At 43.2% G+C, this 21,158-nt stretch overlaps 1 protein-coding gene and 1 long non-coding RNA gene across 3 annotated transcripts in view; one reads left to right on the forward strand and one right to left on the reverse strand.

The window, feature by feature from the left end:
• The first annotated feature begins 75 nt into the window (after nt 1–75).
• Nucleotides 76–14,947, forward strand: LOC137382785 (uncharacterized). The gene is made up of 3 exons (XR_010977288.1): nt 76–134; nt 4,791–4,944; nt 14,375–14,947. It is a non-coding gene; the product is annotated as an uncharacterized lncRNA (long non-coding RNA).
• The window catches only part of LOC137382784 (synergin gamma-like), a 44,150-nt gene continuing 30,837 nt past the window's right edge, over nt 7,846–21,158 (reverse strand). For both annotated transcript variants that reach the window (XM_068055202.1, XM_068055201.1), the window contains 3 exons: nt 12,154–12,314; nt 9,713–9,814; nt 7,846–9,337 (listed from right to left, as the gene is read on the reverse strand). In XM_068055202.1, coding sequence (XP_067911303.1) covers nt 9,122–9,337; nt 9,713–9,814; nt 12,154–12,314 — 479 coding nt within the window. In that variant the 3' untranslated portion in view covers nt 7,846–9,121. The remainder of the gene's footprint in view (nt 9,338–9,712; nt 9,815–12,153; nt 12,315–21,158) is intronic.

The following is a 21,158-nucleotide window of genomic DNA, read 5'->3' on the forward strand; positions in this document are numbered from 1 at the left end:
TGCGTTCAGTAGGTGGAGCCTGTTGACGTTTTCTCAGTGGGCGGGGCTTCTCGTGACCTCTGCGTTCAGTAGGTGGAGCCTGTTGACGTTTTCTCAGTGGGCGGGGCCTGTTGCAGGGTCTGGTGTTGGGTTCGGTGAGTTTGCTGCTGCCGCTCCAATGGTCTGGAATATAGAGGTTCATAGCCGTGGCCCAGCCAGGTTGCGAGGCTGTTGTAGTCGCACTGTAGCGAGTGTGGCTGAAGACGGCCTGCAGTCAGGGCCCGAGCCTGCCTTTTCCAGATCCACTCCTGCACTCTCTCTGAGGCCTTGACATCCCTCTTCAAGTGTGGTATCCAGAATTGAACACGCTATACTAGCTGAGGCCTGACCAGTGTTTTGTACAGGTTTAGTATAACTCCCTAGCTTTATTCTCAAGGATTTCATATTTTTCATTTTAAACCGCCTTCTTAACTTGTCAGCCGTCTTCACCTACACCCCGTTTAAAATTGTACCTTCAATTCTTCCCACCAAAATGTTCATGCTTTTCTGTGTTAAATTTCATCTGCCATGGTCCTGCCCATTTTGCCAGTCTGTGTTCTCCTGAAGTAACTTCATTGTTTTATTTATTAGAACTGAGATGAGGAATATCTTCACTCAGAGGGTGTTGAATCTTAGGAATTCTCTACCCCAGAGGGCTTTGGAGGCTCAGTCATTGAGTATGCTGAAAACAGAAATTGATAGATTTTTTTTTTAGTTCATTCATGGGATGTGGGTGACGCTGGCCAGGTCAGCATTTATTGCCTATTTTTAATTGCCCTTGAGAAGGTGGTGGTGATCTGCCTTTAGTAAAGCCTTTGACAAGGTACCGCATGGCAGACTGGTACAAAAGGTGAAGTCACACGGGATCAGAGGTGAGCTGGCAAGATGGATACAGAACTGGCTCGGTCATAGAAGACAGAGGGTATCAGTGGATGGGTGTTTTTCTGAATGGATGGATGTGACTAGTGGTGTTCCGCAGGGATCAGTGCTGGGACCTTTGCTGTCTGTAGTATATATAAATGATTTGGAGGAAAATGTAGCTGGTCTGATTGGTAAGTTTGCAGACGACACAAAGGTTGGTGGAGTTGCGGATAATGAGGAGGATTGTCGGAGGATACAGCAGAATATAGATCGGTTGGAGACTTGGGTGGAGAAATGGCAGATGGAGTTTAATCCGGACAAATGTGAGGTAATGCATTTTGGAAGGTCCAATGCAGGTGGGAAGTATACAGTAAATGGCAGAACCCTTAGGAGTATTGACAGGCAGAGAGATCTGGGCGTACAGGTCCATAGGTCACTGAAAGTGGCAACGCAGGTGGAAAAGGTAGTCAAGAAGGCATACGGCATGCTTGCCTTCATCGGTCGGGGCATAGAGTATAAAAATTGGCAAGCCATGTTGCAGCTGTACAGAACCTTGTTTAGGCCACACTTAGAATATTGCGTGCAATTCTGGTCGCCACACTACCAGAAGAACGTGGAGGCTTTGGAGAGGGTACAGAGGAGGTTTACCAGGATGTTGCCTGGTCTGGAGGGCATTAGTTATGAGGAGAGGTTGGAAAAACTCGGATTGTTTTCACTGGAACGACGGAGGTGGAGGGGCGACATGATAGAGGTTTACAAAGTTATGAGCGGCATGGACAGAGTGGATAGTCAGAAGCTTTTTCCCAGGGTGGAAGAGTCAGTTACTAGGGGGACATAGGTTTAAGGTGCGAGGGGCAAAGCTTAGAGGGGATGTGCGAGGCAAGTTTTTTACACGGAGGGTAGTGAGTGCCTGGAACTTGCTGCCAGGGGAGGTGGTGGAAGCAGATACGATAGCGACGTTTAAGAGACATCATGACAAATACATGAATAGGAAGGGAATAGAGGGATATGGGCCCCGGACGTGCAGAAGGTTTTAGTTTAGGCAGGCATCAAGATCGGCGCAGGCTTGGAGGGCCGAATGGCCTGTTCCTGTGCTGTACTGTTCTTTGTTCTTGAACCGCTGCTGTCCATTTGGGGTAGGTATACCCACAGTGCTGTTAGGAAGGGAGTTCCCGGATTTTGGCCCAGCGACAGTGAAGGAACGGCGATATAGCTCCAAGTCAGGATGGTGTGTGACTTGGAGGGGAACTTGCAGGTGGTGGTGTTCCCATGTATTTGCTGCCCTTGTCGTTCTAGTTGGTAGAGGTCGTGGGTTTGGAAGGTGCTGTCTAAGGAGCCTTGGTGCATTGCTGCAGTACATCTTGTAGATCGTACACATTGCTGCCACTGTGTGTCGGTGGTGGAGGGAGTGAATGTTTGTAGATTGGGTGCCAATCAAGTGGGCTGCTTTGTCCTGGATGGTGTCGAGCTTCTTGAGTGTTGTTGAAGCTGCACCCATCCAGGCAAGTGGAGAGTATTCCATCACACTCCTGACTTGTGCCTTGTAGATGGTGGACAGGCTTTTGGGAGTCAGGAGGTGAGTTACTCGCCTCAGGATTCCTAGCCTCTGACCTGCTCTTGTAGCCACTGTATTTATATGGCTACTCCAGTTCAGTTTCTGGTCAATGGTAGCCGCTAGGATGTTGATAGTGGGGGATTCAGCGATGGTAATGCTGTTGAATGTCAAGGAGAGATGGTTAGATTGTCTCTTGTTGGAGATGGTCATTGCCTGGCACGAATGTTACTTGCCTCTTATCAGCCCAAGCCTGGATATTGTCCAAGTCTTTCTGCATTTCTACACTGATTGCTTCAGTATCTGAGGAGTCGCGAATGGTGCTGAACATTGTGCAATCATCAGCGAACATCCCCATTTCTGACCTTATGATTGAAGGATGGTCATTGATGAAGCAGCTGAAGATGGTTGGGCCCAGGACACTGCCCTGAGGAACTCCTGCAGTGATGTCCTAGATATTGAAGGCATGAAGGGATATGGGGATAGTGTGAGGAAATTCTGTTGAGGTAGAAGATCAGCCATGAGGCTTCAAGGGGACTTGGACAGGCTAAGTAAATGGGCAAGAACATGGCAGATGTAATAGAATGTAAATAAGTGTGAAATTATCCACTTTGGTAGAAAAAAAACAGAAATGCAGAAATTTCTTAAATGGTGAGAGGTTGGGAAGTGTTGATGGCCAAAGGGACCTGGGCATCCTTGCTCATGAGTCACTGCAGGTGCAGCAAGCAGTTAGGAAGGCAAATGGTATGTTGGCCTTCATCGCAAGGGATTTTGAGTACAGGAGTAAAGAAGTCTTGCTGTAATTGTCTAGAGCCTTGGTGAGACCACACCTAGAGTGTTGTATCCAGTTTTGGTCTCGTCTAAGGAAGGATATACTTGCCATAGAGGGAGTGCAATGGAGGTTTACCAGACTAATCCTTGGGATGGTGGGATAGTCTTGTGAGGAGAGATTGAGGAAACTGGGCCTGTATTCTGTAGAGTTTTGAAGAATGAGAGCTGATTGCATTGGAACATACTAAATTCTTACAGGGTGTGACAGGGTGGATGGAGATGGGAGGTTTCCCTTGGCTGGTGAGTCTTGAACCAGGGGACATCGTCTCAGAATAAGGGGTAGGCCATTTAAGACTGAGATGAGGAGGAATTTCTTCATTCAGAGGGTGGTGAATCTTTGGAGTTCTCTACCCCAGAAGGCTGCGGAAGCTCAGTCTTTGAGCATGTCCAAGACAGAAGTTGATGGATCTGGATTCTAATGACATCAAGAGATATGGGGATTACGTGGGAAAGTGGCATTGAGATAGATGATCAGCCGTGATCTAATTGAATGGTGAAGCAGGCCCGAGGGGCTGAATGGCCTACTCCTGCTCCTATTTCCTACGTTCCTAAGTTTACTATATTTCCCAGTTTTGTAACCTTTGAAATTATACCCTGTATACCCAAATCCAGGTCACTAATATTGATCATAAAGAGCAGTGGCCCTAATACTGATCCCTGGGGAAACCGCTGCAACCCTTCAGCCTGAAGAGCAACTGTTCGCTGCTATGTTCCTTAACCAATTTAATCCTATCGGCTTTGACTTTGTTGACAAGCCTGTTACGTGGTACTTTGTCAAATGGTTTGTAAAAATCCATATACACAACATCAACCACATTAATCTTATCCACCTTTTTCATTGCTTCATCAAAGTACTTGATCAAATTAGTCAAACATGGTTTATCTTTAACAAATTTGTGCTGACTCATTTATTAGCTCATGTTTCCAAATGCCAATTAATCTTTTTTGGATTATTGTCTCAAAAGGTTTTCCCACTACCAATTTTGGCCTGTAGTTGATGGGTTTATCCCTCTTCCCTTCTGCTCTCTCCCTTCAGTGCTGCTCTCATCTTCTCCCCTCAGCACTGATCTAGCCTTTACCCCATTTCCCCACACCTCGGCCCAGGTCTCGCTTTTTCTCCATAGTGCCCAAAACCCATTCCGTGCTTTTCCCAATTTTCCTCATTTCCCCTACATTCCTGTGCTGCTCTCATTTTTCCCCTGCTCTCTGCTGAGTGCTTGGTGGTATTGAAGGTGGTCTGGAGAGTGCAGAGTGACTGTTGAGGTAGCTTTTGATGGAGTAACTGTCGGAAACTTATTCTTCCTGTTCCTTTGACATTAATACAACAACGGGAAGGTAAGAATGAAAGGCATTTGACGTAACCTAATATCACCATTTTTATTTTTCTGAGGAGAATGTCCAGAAATACACCAGGAGTAAGCAATGAGAGGGAAGGGATGGATAATAGCATTTGGAAGAAGTGTACAGTTCTACATTGTTCTCTACAGCCCTGGATGGAATGATCAAGAATACTGTGTTTTTGTGATAGGTTATCTGCTGTTGATGGAAGAAATACATTAGAAAATATGTAAGTGTTCCAGAGCTGGAACACCCCAGTGGTGTGTGGAGGGTGCATCTCGTTGAATAAATTGTTACTGATGAGTGCCATCTCTCAGAAGCCCTCATCCTGGCGACTGTCCTAGGTACTGATCATTTCTCAGAATATCTGAGATGAGGAACAGCATGTTTTCTGTTTAATAACTTATCTGCATAGTTCTAAAACTACTGAAAGTAAAGGTAATTATCCATCGCCTTCATATGTAAGAAAGTACACATCCTTACACATTAGTGTTTTTGTAAAGTTCTCGGTCTGCATGTAGACTGTCTTGTATCCCTATGTACTAAATAGTTTTAAGCCATTGTTACTCAAATTTTCACCCATCTTTGAGGTTATTCTTTTTGGGTCTCTTCGAGCTTTCTGCTGTCTTTATTTTCCTTTATGTTGCATTTGCGGCAGGTTACTAGATCAGTTTGGATTAAGTATACTAAACAATGAAAGCGAACCTAGAAACATCTCAATAATTTACTTTGGCAAAATTGATTCTCTATATACAAGGCACTGAAATTTACTTGGTCATCCTCATTGCTCACTTTTGTCCTTTCAGATGAGACATTGAACTGAGATCCCTTATGTCTATTTGGTAGACGTAAAAAAATCCCATGACACTATGAAGAAGAGAAGGGAGTTCTCTTGGTGTACTGACCAAAATTAACTGCAAAATTAACTAATTATCTTATTTGGTGTGCATGGAATCTTACTATGTGAAAATGGTTGGAACGGTGACTGCTCTTTAAAAGTAATTAATTGGTTGTGAAGGGCTTTGAGAGTAATCTTTCTTGGCTGTTGGAACCACACAGAACACTGCATGTACTCGAGCCATCTACTGAGATCTTAATCAGTAAATTGGGGTTTGTACTATCCCCATATTTACCTCAGGAATTGTGTACTCTGTAGCTGAATTGTACTAGTTAAGTATCTGTTTACTTAGTTCAACATTATATTAATGTATTATTGTACCAAACATCAAGCCATTGTAAGCAGGACTATAACTGAACTGATCTCATCTCCTCTGGCGATCTTCCCTCCATGACCTTCAACCTTATAGTTCCACAACCCCATACAGTCTGCTTCCACCTTCCCAAAATCGACAAGCAAGACTGCTCTGGTAGACCCATTGTTTCAGCCTGTTCCTGCCCCACTGAACTGATTTCTTCCTATCTCGACTCTATTTTTACTGCCCTTGACCAGTCTCTCTCCATTTACATCCATGAATCTTCTGATGCCCTCTGTCACTTTGACAGTTTCCTAACCCCCTCAAACTTGTATTCACCATGGATGTCTAATCTCTCTACAACCCCATCCCCCACCAGGATGGTCTGAGAGCTCACTGCTGCTTCCTAGAATGGGGGCACAAACAGTCCCCAACCACCACCACCCTCCTCTGACTGGCTGAACTTGTTCTCACAATCAACTACTTCAACTCCAGTCACTTCGTCCAAATAAAAGGTGTTTCTGTGGGTACCCACTTGGATCCTAGCTATGTCTGCCTTTTTGTGGAACATTCCTTGTTCCAGTCCTACTCAGGCCCCCTCCCTCACGACGGTACATTGATGACTATCTGTGCCACTTCCTGCCCTTGCCTTGAACTGGAAAATTTCATTGACTTTTTTCCAATTTCCACTCGCGTCTCTCCTTCAAGTGGCCATCTCTGACTCTTTCCTTGCCTTCTCTGTCTCCATTTCTGGAGATCGGCTGTTAACCTATATGCACTATAGGTCCACGGACTCCCACAGCTACCTGACTACGTTTCCTCACACTCCATTTCCTGCAAGGCCTCGATTCCGTTCTCCCAGTTTCTCCATCTCCGTTGCATCTCTTCAGATGATGCAACTTTTCATACTAGCACGTCCGATATGTCGTCTTTTTCCCTCAACCAAGGATTACCCCCCGCCCCCACCGTCCACCATAGTTGACAGGGCCCTCGACTATGTCCAATCTATTTCACGCACTTCTGCTCTCACTCCTTCCCAGAATGATAGGGTTCCTCTTGTCCTCAACTACCACCCCAACGACCTTCGTATTCAACGGATCATCTGCTGCCATTTCCGTGACCTCCAGCATGATGCCATCACCAAACGCATCTTCCCCTCCCCTCCCCTCCCCTTTCAGCATTCCGAAGGGACCTTTTCTTCCACAACACCCTAGTCCACTCCTCAGACACCCCCAACAACCCTCCCCTTCCCTTGGCACCTTTTAATGCGAGTGCAGGAGATGCAACACCTGCCCTTTTACCTCCTCCCTTCCCACCGTCCAGGGCCCCAAACTCTCCTTCCAGGTGAAACAGCGATTTACTTGTACTGCTTTCAATTCAGTATACTGTATTCGCTGCTCACAATGTGGTCATCTCTACCCTTTCTGTCCATGGCCTGCCACAATGATCACCAATGAAGCTGAACGTTAGCTTGAGGACCAGTGCCTCACCTTTTGTCTGGGCATTTTACACAGCCTTCTGGACTCAACATTGAATTCAATAATTTTAGATCAAAATCTCTGCCCTCTTTTATTTTTGCTGTTTTGTCCCCTCCTCCCACACCCTCACTCCCACCCCCACCTGCGTTTCTTTCTTAATCCCTTTACTTTGTGTTTGGACAGCTGCTATTCTGCCATTTACACCTCATCCATCACGTTATTTGTTTCTTTACTTGGCTTTGTATCATGAAACCTTTGGTCATTTTATCTCTCCTGCCTTCCATCCTATCACAGACCTTCCTACTTGTTCTTCCCCCACTCCCCGCTTTCACTTGCTCAGAACCTATTCTATTTCTAACTTGCCAGTTCCGATGAAAGGTCACAAGCTACAGCGTTAACTCTGATTCTCTCTCCCCACATGCTGCCTGAGCTGCTGAGTAGTTCCTGCACTTTATGTTCTTGTATTAATGTGGTTGCTTTTGAATTGGTCTCTTGGTTATGCATTCATTTTAGTACACTTAGTCCAGAAAGCTGAGAGTAAAGCTGTGCATTCATCATAGTATAGTTGTTTTAAAAAAAAAAGAGACACTGTTTAGTGCATTGTTCATGTGACACAAGGAATTTCACCCCCTTTTCCCATTTTTCCCCTGAAATTATCAAGACTGAGATTGCTTAATTTTTTCATGTAAGGGTATCAAGGGATCTCATTGAATCGCAGAACAGGCTCAAGGGGCTGAAAGGCCTACTTCTGTTCTTGTGGTAAATAAAACCTTATAATGTTTCAAATTCTGTGTTATTCAGTAGCACTAATTTTCCACCTAAATCTTGGGAAAAGCTCATCAATATCACATTCAACAGCATTCTTAATGTACAATTATAAAACTTTTTTGAGTGGGGGAGCCAGGTATTGAACTATAAATGGTAAAAATCATCCTATTTTTGATGCAGAAAGCAGAGTTGACCTCAGTATTTATTTTTATTTAGAGTTACAGCACTGAAACATGCCCTTCGGCCCACCGAGTCTGTGCCGACCAAGAACCACCCATTTATACTAACCCTGCAGTAATCCCATATTCCCTACCACCTACCTACTCTAGGGGCAATTTACAATAGCCAATTTACCTATCACCTGCAAGTCTTTGGCGATGGGAGGAAACCGGAGCACCCGGTGAAAACCCACGCGGTCACAGGGAGAACTTGCAAACTTCACACAGGCAGTACCAAGAATTGAACCCGGGTCCCTGTGGAGCTGTGAGACTGCGGTGCTAGCCACTGTGCCGCTGTATCTTGGCTTCCTCTTTAGCTTTCACTCATATGTCTACCTGCCATTTCCCAGCTGATGTTTTCGATCACTGGGCCTCACTGAGTGTAAATACTTGAGCTGCAGTGCCACGTTACTTGCACATTCCTCTGGTGTGTAAACAGAGTGATGTATGCAATATTGATGCAGGAATCAAAGTGGGGAGGGGAATCCCATTAAGCATGGGAGCTTCGGTATACACTGTCAAATTGGTTTAATACATAAATTCACTTTCTGACCTAAAGCCATTTTTACCACAATACTTTGTTTAAAAAGGAAAACAACCAGTGCAATTTTCCAACATGGTTTTCATGGTTATTCGTTGTGCCTTCCCTGAGTTCCGTCTGTGCTATCAATAGATTATATTTGTTTCGTCTCAGCAAAATTACGTTTGTCAGACAAGAAAAGTCTCTGAAGCATCACGTATAGACAGTTAACACCTTTAAACCATCCTAAAATATTTTTCTTAGCACATAATACAGAGTGCCTTTGACAAAACAGTCCACTCTGAAAAGAGTTCTTTGATTCTGAGAATAAATACAGTTTGTAGTCATTGAGCTGCAGGAACAGTAAAATCTTTAGGATTGGTGTCCAAGCAGTTTGGTACAAGAACTGTGAGGCTTGCTACATTCAAGGCCTCAGAATTTTCCGTGGGTGCGATGAGGTCTGGTAAATTTGAATCCACACAGTTTAGCCAAAAGTTTGCACAGCTTGCATGATAGCAACAGCCATTATGGAGCACTGAATTTTCTGTGTCGTTCAAGTCCTATAAGAAAGGAATGAGAGTTAAATGTTTCTGTTAAGCATACTTAGAGGCAGTAAATATATTTCTAAAAGACCCAGCATATTCACCTGTGATTTGAAAACCTTAATACATCATGTGAGAGACCCATAACATTTCCTTTATTTATGCAGCATAAGATATGTGTTATCAATATCAATATTCCAAAGCTTTAAAATGCATCTAGAGCACATCCAAGAGAGTTAGTATATTGGTTAACGCAAAGTTGATGGGAGATGGGCACATCTTGAGGTTTGATGCTGAAAATCCTATGGAAAATGTGTTTCTACTAAAATTTGACGATTCCTGACCTAAGATGAAAGAAAATGTACTTCAAAAAAATCAATCATTTATACTTGCATTAGTTTCATTCCGTGTCCTGAGCAGACATACTCCACAGGTTTTGTTCTGAGCATTTTCTGATGCAGTTACAGCTGAACAGTCAAGGGTAGATTCAGCAGGCTGCAGAATATGAAAGTAAAAATCTCCCATTAGCTAGAGAATCATTGCTTGGACACATTTCAACCAAAAAAGGACAAGTTTTGGCTGATTTTTTTTTTATACTAGAGACTGTAATTCAGTGTACCAAACCATGGAAATAAACATAGCCAATGTTCCAATTACCTAAAACACATGCTGCAATAATGTCCCCTTTTAATAAAAGAAAACTTGCTAATGGCATTCCACGAGATGCCACCAGGTGGCGGGCTACACAAACCACTTGAAATGTGACAAATGCAGAAAGTGTTGGGTTGATCTGATTAGTTCTGAAGAAGGGTTACATCCTAAATGTTCATTTGCAACTTAATATTCTGCAGTCCAACCTTTTTGAGTAGAGGGCCCGACCTACATGCCGCAACTGTGTATGCTTTAGAGTCAGGCAGAATCATGGTTAACTCCATTATCATAATCAATTTCCTTTCTCATTAAACTTTTACATATTGATTGGACAAACATTTGCACACACTTACGTAATAGCAGTTTTTCACACAAAATCTGGACCTTGTACTTATAGCAAAATATACTTACCTTGATTGGACCACCATTTACCTCTCAACACTCCCAGTCAGTTTTTCTCAGCGCTAGAGCTGGGCTTGTTTTTCTTTGCTTGTGGACAGCCATAGGATGTCCTGCATGTGTTCAATAGCGTTAAGCAGAAGTGGAAGTTCTGCAGATTTGCTTGTAAAAATATTTGTTTGCCCACATGTGCTACCAGATACTGACAGCATTTGCTGGGCTTCAGACCACAGACAGGATAAGTAGCGCTGCTGAGTTGATTTTCCAATTTACTTTCTCCCTTAAATTTGACTTTATGTCTGACCTTGCAGTGGTGTGACATGTTTTTAACCCTTTTAACCCTTTTAACACTGTGCACAGTTTACTTCTCATGAGACAAAGGCTCTGTGTTCCACAAAAAGATAGCAATATGTTTACTCATCTGGAAGGATATGACCCTCAGAATGTATTTTCCTTTTTTTGTAGTCCTGATTTGCTATTTTCAAGATAGCTTAAAGAAACAAAAGTAGGCGCGTAACACAGGCACTGCTCAAGTTGAAAACTAAGAGATGATGGGATAAATCAAGCTGTAAACCTTGGGTTTAAATTAAGGCAGAAAGGAAGGCTGATCCATAATCTAAATATTGTGTCCTCAGGAATCGAAGTAACCAAAAATATTGCACAGCTAGTTTCAAGAAGGTCTGGGAGTGTAATTTTAACAGGACTTTGTGTCAAAGCTGCTGCGAGATGTAGAAGCTTTATAGTCTCTTCGTAGCACTGACATTTTTCTATATTAAAGGTTACTACTTGTAGTAAACAGGAGCTAGTTTACCCCATAATTCAGCTTCCATTTCTCACGATATGTATGGTAAATTTCTTTATTCTGACTTGCCCTTTAAGTGAATTTCTGAAATGGAGAGTCATAGAGTCATACAGCACAGAAACAGGCCCTTCATCCCATCGTGTCTGTGCTGGCCATCAAGCACCTATCCTAATCCCATTTTCCTGCACTTGGCTCGTAGCCTTGTATGCTATGGCATTTCAAATACATCTAAATATTTCTTAAGTGTTGTGAGGGTTCCTGCCTCTCCCACCCCTTTAGGCATCATGAGCTCTGACCATCAATCTGCTTTGCATAAGCAGTGTCCAACTTTCCTTTGGTCATTTCATTTGTTTGGCTATCTTTTCATGAGAAATGAGTCTGCGTCCCTTTCCTCAAACTTAGGGTGAGCTTGTATAAATTTAAACAACTTTTTGCTTGTTCCTGAGCTGGACTCAGATTCTTCCTCACTAGAATCTCCACTGGCATCAAGACCACTGTTGTCTTAGTTCCATTTCACTTTCCCACTGCAGAACAGTGGCTGTGCTGAAAATGAAGGCAATTCCAATCATAATGATCTGCAATTGTCTACTGGTGTAAAAGTTAGAATTAATACTTTCTGGCTACAAGCCTACTCAAAGCAGAGGAAGATGTGTATAGGGCAATATTTTTCACACAGCGAATGGTTAGGATCTGGAATGCACTGCCTGAGAGTGTGGTGGAGGCAGGTTCAATCGAGGCATTGAAGAGGGAATTGAATTGTTATCTAAAAAGAATGTGCAGGGCTATGGGAAGAAGGTCGGGGACTGACACTAGGTAAATTGCTCTCTCGGAGAGCCATGCAGTCACGATGGGCCGAATGGCCTCCTCCTGTGCTGTAACAATTCTGTGATTCTATTAAAATAGCAAAGTAGTGTCATATGAACACTTGAAGCATCTTATAGTAATATCACTTGCAATAATTTCTAGCCTTAAATGTGCTTACCAACATCCGTAACACAGAGGGGCTGAATGACAGGAAAGCTTGCAGATTGTTCCAGATTATCTCAATGTCCCTCAGACTATGCTGGAGTGTTTCATTGCTAATACTTAGAGTCTTCATTCCACCTTCGACCCTCTTTGCCACTCGATAAACCTCAGTAACACCTGGCAATTGTAAAAACAAACTGGAGTATGATAATGTGCTGGGTGGGCAAGCATTCACTTGATATTCCATGGATATGTCCAGGACAAAAATAACTATTCCTTTCCATGATCTACTAAGTTATTGGCTTGTTTATTTGTCACAGGACATACAAGTTTCACAACCGCTCGAAGAAAATTTCCCAGTTTTGTTATACAATAGCCCGGAACAGACTATCTGCTATGCGTATCCAAGGGAGGCCAAGCTGTTCAAATAATATATGCTGATATGGTATCTTTAACGTAGAATATACCCAAGGTGCTTTACAGATGAGGGAGAAAAAAAGAGCATCAAAAGACCATGAAAGGAATAGATTAAAAGGGACAACCAAAATCTTGGTGGAAAGGATGAGTTTTGAGGAAGTTTATAAAAGATGCAGAACAAAGGATTTTGAGAGGTAGTATTAGCGAGTAAATCAGACACCCCGTGGCAGCGAGGCCTGGACAACGTATGTCAGCCAAGAGCGACGTCTCAATTCATTCCATCTTCGCTGCCTCCGGAGAATCCTTGGCATCAGGTGGCAGGACCGTATCTCTAACACAGAAGTCCTTGAGGCGGCCAACATCCCCAGCATATACACCCTACTGAGCCAGCGGCGCTTGAGATGGCTTGGCCATGTGAGCCGCATGGAAGATGGCAGGATCCCCAAGGACACAATGTACAGCGAGCTCGCCACCGGTATCAGACCCACCAGCCGTCCATGTCTCCGCTTTAAAGACGTCTGCAAACGCGACATGAAGTCCTGTGACATTGATCACAAGTCGTGGGAGTCAGTTGCCAGTGTCCGCCAGAGCTGGCGGGCAGCCATAAAGGCGGGGCTAAAGTGTGGCGAGTCGAAGAGACTTAGTAGTTGGCAGGAAAAAAGACAGAGGCGCAAGGGGAGAGCCAACTGTGTAACAGCCCCGACAAACAAATTTCTCTGCAGCACCTGTGGAAGAGCCTGTCACTCTAGAGTTGGCCTTTATAGCCACTCCAGGTGCTGCTTCACAAACCACTGACCACCTCCAGGCGCTTACCCATTGTCTATCGAGGCAAGGAGGAGGCCAAAGAAGAAGAAGAAAGTCTGATTGACAGCTGAGTTTAAGAGATGCACATTTAAATTTTGATTGCCCTTGTCAAATTTTCAGCACAGTTGTTCTAACTGAGTAGTCTGTCTGAGGCCATTGAAAAGATATAGATAGGCCAAAGAGATTCCATGAATGGCCAGTAGTGAACCATATCTAATATGTCTGGTACAACGCCCCTGAATAAGTGCCTCTTGAATCTTCCAGAGACGGATAGTTAAGTATAGAACAGCTGTAAATCTGCCATATGTCATTGCTACTGTTCACTTATCCAATTGCTGTTTAACAGATTTGTTTGGCAGTTTGTAATCTTAAGCCAAAGTCTAGTGAAGTATATTGTACCACCCTCCAAAGTCAAGGAAGATGTCTTGAGGGCAAGTGATACAGTTAATAAGCTGAGGGTTTTTTTTGTTCAGTCCCTGGGCTTGATCTAGTTAGTAGGCAGGAAAAGGCTCACTCTGGTTAATACCTCTGGGAGAAGCTGCACTGAAGAAAAACATCTGCAGTAAAACCCCCAAAATGTAAATGTTTTCTTGGATGAAAATTTATTTTGAGCAAAGTTGAAGTTATTTCAGGGGTTGGATGTAAAGTTAACAGCAATATGTTATCTCTCCAGCTTTTTTAGCTAACTTTCTCCCTTTCCCTTGCTATGATGCATTCTCAGCGATGTCCTCCAGGACTTCACTCTAGTGGTCATTCTCCACATGTAAACCTAGACAGCTTGATCATGCTCTCTGCCAACTTCTAGACATATGCTTCTTGCCTGGCCAAGTTTCTCCTGCCTACAGCTGCACTAAGGCAAATTGTCCCTTTTCCCCAGTAGTGAGATCATCTAACTCAATGCAGGCTCCTACTGCTCCTAATTCATATTTTTGTATGTACTAATTCTACTGAGCTCTACTTGTCTACAAAATACTATTCTCTGCAACATCTAAAATTGTTGATTTTTGCCCATCTAGAATGAAGCTATGCTCTATCAGTCTTTACCCTGCCCTCACAAACCACTGCACCATTCCCAGACAAGAAAGGGTATGTAGATGACATGCTCCCACGCCTCTATCAACAGCAGTCAGCCAGCTACCAGGAGGTATTCAAGAACAGCCTGAGGGTGACTCAGCTGAGTGTGGCAGAGGACGAGGTCAAGGGTGAGATGATAACTGGTGTTTGGACTGGAAATAACTCACATGGAGACTCTACTTAATTGAGCATGTTGTCTCCCTCCTTTATTCATCACTCCTCCCAACAGAGACAGCAGTATTACAATATGATTAGCTCATACCATACACTACAGTCTCTCCCCAGTTTAAAAAAATGATTACCTCACAATACAATATGACTCAACCAATCTCAACAATCCTTGCAATTTAACAGGTTGGGTTGCATTTTTGTTTTTCCTGTAATCACAACCAATACCTATATGGGCAGTACAACCAGAGTAAATTACTTGTAAAAATAAATCTTTGCCTGAACACCAGAATGTGTATAACAAAAATCATCATTTGACAAAAATAATGAAAAGAATACCACCTTTCCTGAAATAACACTGAAATATGTATATGTATCTTGGGTTTTGTGTACTATTTGCATACGCAATATTTGACTGCACTACTTCAAGAATTTCAACATACCATTTTAGTTTAATGGCCTTTTATTCAACAAAACAAAATATAAAAAATTTAACTTCTCTTGCAATGGAAGTAGGCTTATACTTCCAAACTTCCAATTTCCCAATTCCTCTTTAACTTCTTGCTTCTTCCTTCCCACATACACTCAACTAAACTATCTGGCTTCTTTTTCTGCCTGAGTATCTTCTCTCATTTTCAATTCCATGAGCTTGATTCTGCTCTCTCAACAACCCGAACTTTGACTTTGACTACCAACTCCACTTAATGGTTGGGACTGTGACATTGATTGATTAGTCTTAATCAAAGCCACTGGCTCACTTTGCTGTAACAGTGGATTTGGTGATACTGGAAAACTTTCAGTTTCTTTGTGACTTTCCCTTTCTTCCTGACTTCCACTTTGGACTATAAGAGGAATTTGGATTAGAGAAGGGTTATCATGCTATCCTATCGTCTGATTCCCTTGTTAAAGCAAATGATCTGCATGACACTGACAGAGTCTCTCTCCAGTCTTCACTAGATATGTGAATGCACCTAGTTTCTTTACAACAACTTCAAACCATACTTCTCCTTACCACCTCTGTAGTTTTTCACCATGACCTTCTGACCAGCACTGAACTCTCACAGTTTCATGCCTGGTATATCATGACTCATCTTCACTTTGCCTTGCTTTTCTCTTACTTTGCTATTGATGTCAGGCTTAAGCAAACTAAACCTTATCCTAGGAGTGTGTTTAAATGCTAACTCATAAGGTGAGCAACCTATTGTAGACTGTGGGGTTATTCTGTAAGAGAACAGAAAATTGTCTAGCCTGTGTTGAAGGGAAACAGGGGAATCACTGCTGCGCTTGTCACCTAACTTTTGCAAAGACCCCTTTATAATCTGCACACTCTTCTGCAACACCATTCGATGCTGGGCGATATGTTGGTACAAGAGTGTTTGACTCCATTCTTACTCAGAAATATTCCGAACTCTTCTGACATAAACTGTAGGTTGTTGTCTGAACCCAACAACTCCGGCATCCCATAAATTGCAAAGCAAATTCTCAAAGCTTCAACAATTTTGCTGCTTATGGTATTGGGCATAAACTTAACAATTATCCAGTTGCTATAGCTATCTACCCAAACAAAGTACTCTTTCCCTTCCAGTTCAAAGAAATCAACATGTACTCGTTCCCAGGGTTTCCTTGTGTTTGACCATGGAATAAAAGGAACTTTGGATGGGTTATTTCTCATTCAAACACACTTCACAACTTTTCACCAATTCTTCAATATCTCTGTCTATCTTTGGATACCAAAAATAGCTTCTTGCTACTGCTTTCATATGGACTATCCCTGTGTGCTCTTGATGTAGTTCTTCTAACAATCTCTCTCTAAATCTTAGTGGAATAATGGCTTTTAAACCCCAAAGGAGACAGCCTTGATCTACACTCAGTTCATTTCTACGATGTAGTTTATTATCATCACACTGCTTAGGCCAGCCATTCATGACATAATTTAGCACTTCACTGAGCACCACATCTCTGCGAATTTCTTCACTAACCTCTCTGGTAGACACTGACATGTCATTTATGTATGTAAAATAAATGACAAGTAACTCAGTGGCGAAGAATGAAAAAGAACATCCGCATTAGCATAATCTGCTGACTTACGATATTTAATATCGTACTGATGTGCCATCAAAATCAATGCCCACCTCTGAAGCCATGCTGTCGCTCGGGATGGTATCTCTTTCTTTGAACCAAATATGATCGTAAGGCCTTGGTAGTCAGTTAACAAAGTGAATTTCCTACCATACAGGTACTTGCGGAGCTTTGCAACACCATGTATGATGGTGAACGCCTCTTTCTCAACTTGAGTAAGTTTGCTGCTTTGTTAACTTACATGAAGCATATGCTACAGGCCTCTCCACACCATCTTCCATTATGAGATTATACCTTGTCTAAACCTTGTGGTGAGGCATTGCATGCTAAAACCAGTTGTTTAGTGGAATCGTAGTGGGCCAAAACAGCATCACTGGTCAGTACTTTCTTCACTTCTTCAAATGTTATCTGACACTCTACAGACCACTCCCAAGTGATTCCGTTTTTGAGCAGTTCATACAGTGGGACGAATGTGTCAGCTAAGTCGGGAATGAACTTAGAATAATACACAACAATACGAACGGATGTTCTAAGTTCTTCTTTGTACTCTGGTCTCTTTGCTTTCAAAATTCCCTCAACCTTCTGCGTTAGGTGGATACCTTCTCAGAATCACAGAATTGTTACAACACAGAAGGAGGCCATCTGGCACATCATGTCTGCACCCACTCTCTGAATGAGCAATTCACCTAATGCCATTCCCTTGCCTTCTCCCCCCTGCATATTCTTCCTTTTCAGATAACGGTCTGATTCCCTTTTGAATGCTTCAATTGGACCTGCCTCCACCACACTCTCAGGCAGTGCATTCCAGACCTTAGCCACTAGCTACGTGAAAATGTTTTTCATGTCGCTTTTGCTTCTTTTACCAATTACTTTAAATCTGTGCCCTCTTGATCCTTTCAAGAGTGGGAACAGTTTCTCCCTATCTACTCTGTCCAGACACCTCATGATTTTGAATACCTCTATCAAATGTCCTCTCAGCCGCCTTTTCTCCAAAGAAAACAGTCCCAATTTCTGAAATCTATCTTCATAACTGAAGTTCGTCATCCCTGGAACCAGTCTCATAAATCTTTTCTGTACTCTCGCCAATGCCTTCACATCTTTCCTAAAGTGCGGCGCCCAGAACTGGACACAGTACTCCAGCTGAGGTTGAACTAGTGTCGTATAAAAGTTCAATATAACCGCCTTGCTCTTGTACTCTGTGGCCCTATTAATAAAGCCCAGGACACTGTATGCTTTATTAACCGCTCTCTCAAACTGTCCTGCCGCCTTCAATGACTTATGCACAGATACACCCAGGTCCCTCTGCTCCTGCACCCCTTTTAGAATTGTACCCTTTATATTATATTGTCTCTCCATGTTCTTCCTAGCAAAATGAATGACATCACATTTATCCGCATTGAACTTCATCTGGCACCTGTCTGCCCATGCCACCAACTTGTCTATATCCTTTTGAAGTTCTACATTATCCTCCTCACAGTCTTCAATGCTTCCAAGTTCATATCATCTGTAAACTTTGAAATTGTGCCCTGTACACCAAGGCCTAGGTCATTGATATATATATATATATATATATATATATATATATGGAAAAGCAAGGGTCCCAACATTGACCCCTGGGGAACTCCACTACAAACTTTCCTCCAGCCCGAAAAACATCCATTAACCACTGTTTCTTTGTTTCCTGTCACTTAGCCAATTTTGTATCCGTGTTGCTACCTTCCCTTTTATTCCATTAGCTACAAGTTTGCTCACAAGTCTGTTGTGTGGCACTGTATCAAACACCTTTTAGAAGTCCATGTACATTACATCAAGTGCATTGCCCTCATCAACCCCTCTTCAAAAACCTCCAGCAAGCTAGTTAAACATGATTTTCCTTTAAGAAATCCATGCTGGCTTGACTTAATTAACCTGCATTTGTCCATGTGACTATTAATTTTGTCCCGAATTATTCTTTCACGAAGTTTCCCCACCACCGAAGTTAAACTGAGTGGCCTGTAGTTTCTGGGCTTACCTTTGTAACCTTATCTATTTGGTGACCCAGGTATGTTACTCTTGACACTGTGGGCTGAATTTTACAGATCCCCCAACATCGGGGTTTTGGTGGGGCGGGGGGGGGGGGGGGGCGACCGGAAAATGCCTCTGGGAGAGGGCCATGACGCATCCCGATGCCGGGAGGGCCTGGCCCGATATTGCTGGTGGCAGCAACCTCTCATGGCGACTCCCCCCCACCCCCCGCCACTTGGTGACAGCAACCCATTTACATATTCAAATGAATTAAAATGGATGCATTAATTACTTACGCCGTCGCCTTCCATCCTGGTGCGATCTTCCTGCTGCTGGCCAGCACTCCCGCGCCTTCAGATCCCTGTCCAGGGAACCGAGGCAGAACACTGGTGAGGACAAGAGAGGAGGTATGTTTCTCAGTGGGTGGGGGGGTGGGGGGGTAGAATGGGGTCAAAGTGACATCATAGGTGTAGGGGGATGGTGGGAAGGGTTTTAGGTCAAAGTTTATGCACTTTTGGGGGGGGTGGGGAAGGTCAGGTAGTCATAAGTATTTTTGGGGGAGGGGGAAGAGGGCAAGTAATTTAATTGTTATTGGGGGGTGGGAGACAGGCAAAATAAATGTATTTAATTTTTTTTTCTTACACTTTAGCTTTAAATATTTAACTTCTACACACAGGCAGCTGACGCTATTGCCTGGGATGGACAGCCCGCCCCCCTCACACATGATCGGGTCGGGGAGGAGGCCCACCCCGGCTATTTAAATGAGCTGCCTCGCTTAGGATCGTGGCATCTCCGTGACATGATGCCCACACGGGCAGGCTGCCATTGTAATCGTGGCAGGCTTCTAAAATTCAGCCCCATGAAGCAACACTTGTGCTTTTTGCTTTGATGTTATACTCTTGAAATCAATCTAAAATGTGCTCTTCCTCTATCTTACTGCTAATTAGAATGTCATTTAATAAGCAGAACACTCCCTTCATCCCATTTAGTTCCTGAACCATGACACTCTGGAAATGGTAACCTTTCATACTGTTGCAACCCTTTGTGTGTATGAATAGGAAGCAATTCCTTGTTCTTGTCAGTTAATTCTAATTGCAGGTATGCATTTATTTTTTTAAAAATTTTTATTTAGAGATACAGCACTGAAACAGGCCCTTCAGCCCCCCGAGTCTGTGCCGACCATTAACCACCCATTTATACTAATCCTACACTAATCCCATATTCCTACCACATCCTCACCTGTCCCTATATTCCCCTACCACCTACCTATACTAGGGGCAATTTATAATGGCCAATTTACCTATCAACCTGCAAGTCTTTTGGCTGTGGGAGGAAACCGGAGCACCCGGAGAAAACCCACGTGGTCACAGGGAGAACTTGCAAACTCCACACAGGCAGTACCCAGAATTGAAACCGGGTCGCTGGAGCTGTGAGGCTCCGGTGCCCAAGACAGATCTGTCTTATTGAACACCTTTCCATTAGCTAAGTTAGAAAACAAATCTTCACTGGTAAGCCACAAGTAAGTATCATTTTTGATCACCTTATTTTCCTTTTGCTTGTAGTCTCCACAAATCCGAACGGACCCATCTACTTTTTATAACTACCACAATGTGTGCAACCCATTCCCTGCTCTTCACCTTTTTAATTGCCCCGATCTTTCTAATCTATCTAATGCTTCACTTACTGCTTCTAACTAGGTGTAAGGCACAGGCATAGCCTTGCAAAATGTCGGCTGAACATCGTCCTTTATCTTGACTTCAGCCTTGTGATGCCGAATTTTATCATTTGGTCCTCCTTGCTCAAAAACCACTTTGTGCTCTCTTAGCAATTTCTCAATATCAAACGTACTCTTACTAATCCTTACTGTAAATCTTCTTAAGCCAATTCCTTCTCATCAGGGAGACTTTGTTCCCTCCAACGACTACCAATGGTAAGTAATAGGATGCATCATCCTATTCTACCCTAACACTAACTTGACCTACCACTGGAATACTGTTATTGGATAACTAGTCAGTTTCACACCTGTTTTGTGGAAGGGAATGTGACTTAGGGATTTCTTATACTCTCCTTCGGTGATAACAGACACTGCTGCAGCTGTATCAATGATGAAAGTGAGTTGAGGATTTTCTACTTTCTACTGTGGGCACTGGAAATTATATCTTTAGCCCTTTTACTCTCATCTTCCATGTGTTGTTTTTGTTGGTCTCTGACGGAGTACAACTCTCGATAACATCAACTTCTGCTTACATATCTATCATACGCATGTTCGAGGACTTCTAGGCTCCCGAACTAGATTCTGATCTATCCCGACCCGGCCATGGTGCTTGACTGCGAACCAATGCTTGGCCCCAACCAGCTGCTTGCCTGCGACCTGATGCTTGACTACGACTTGGAACATTACTGTTTACTGTAGTCATATATGCCGTCTGGGTATGAACCAACTTTCCCACAGGCATAGCACTTTGACTGGAAATC

Source organism: Heterodontus francisci, chromosome 23, assembly GCF_036365525.1.
Source record: "Heterodontus francisci isolate sHetFra1 chromosome 23, sHetFra1.hap1, whole genome shotgun sequence".
Classification (NCBI taxonomy): domain Eukaryota; kingdom Metazoa; phylum Chordata; class Chondrichthyes; order Heterodontiformes; family Heterodontidae; genus Heterodontus; species Heterodontus francisci.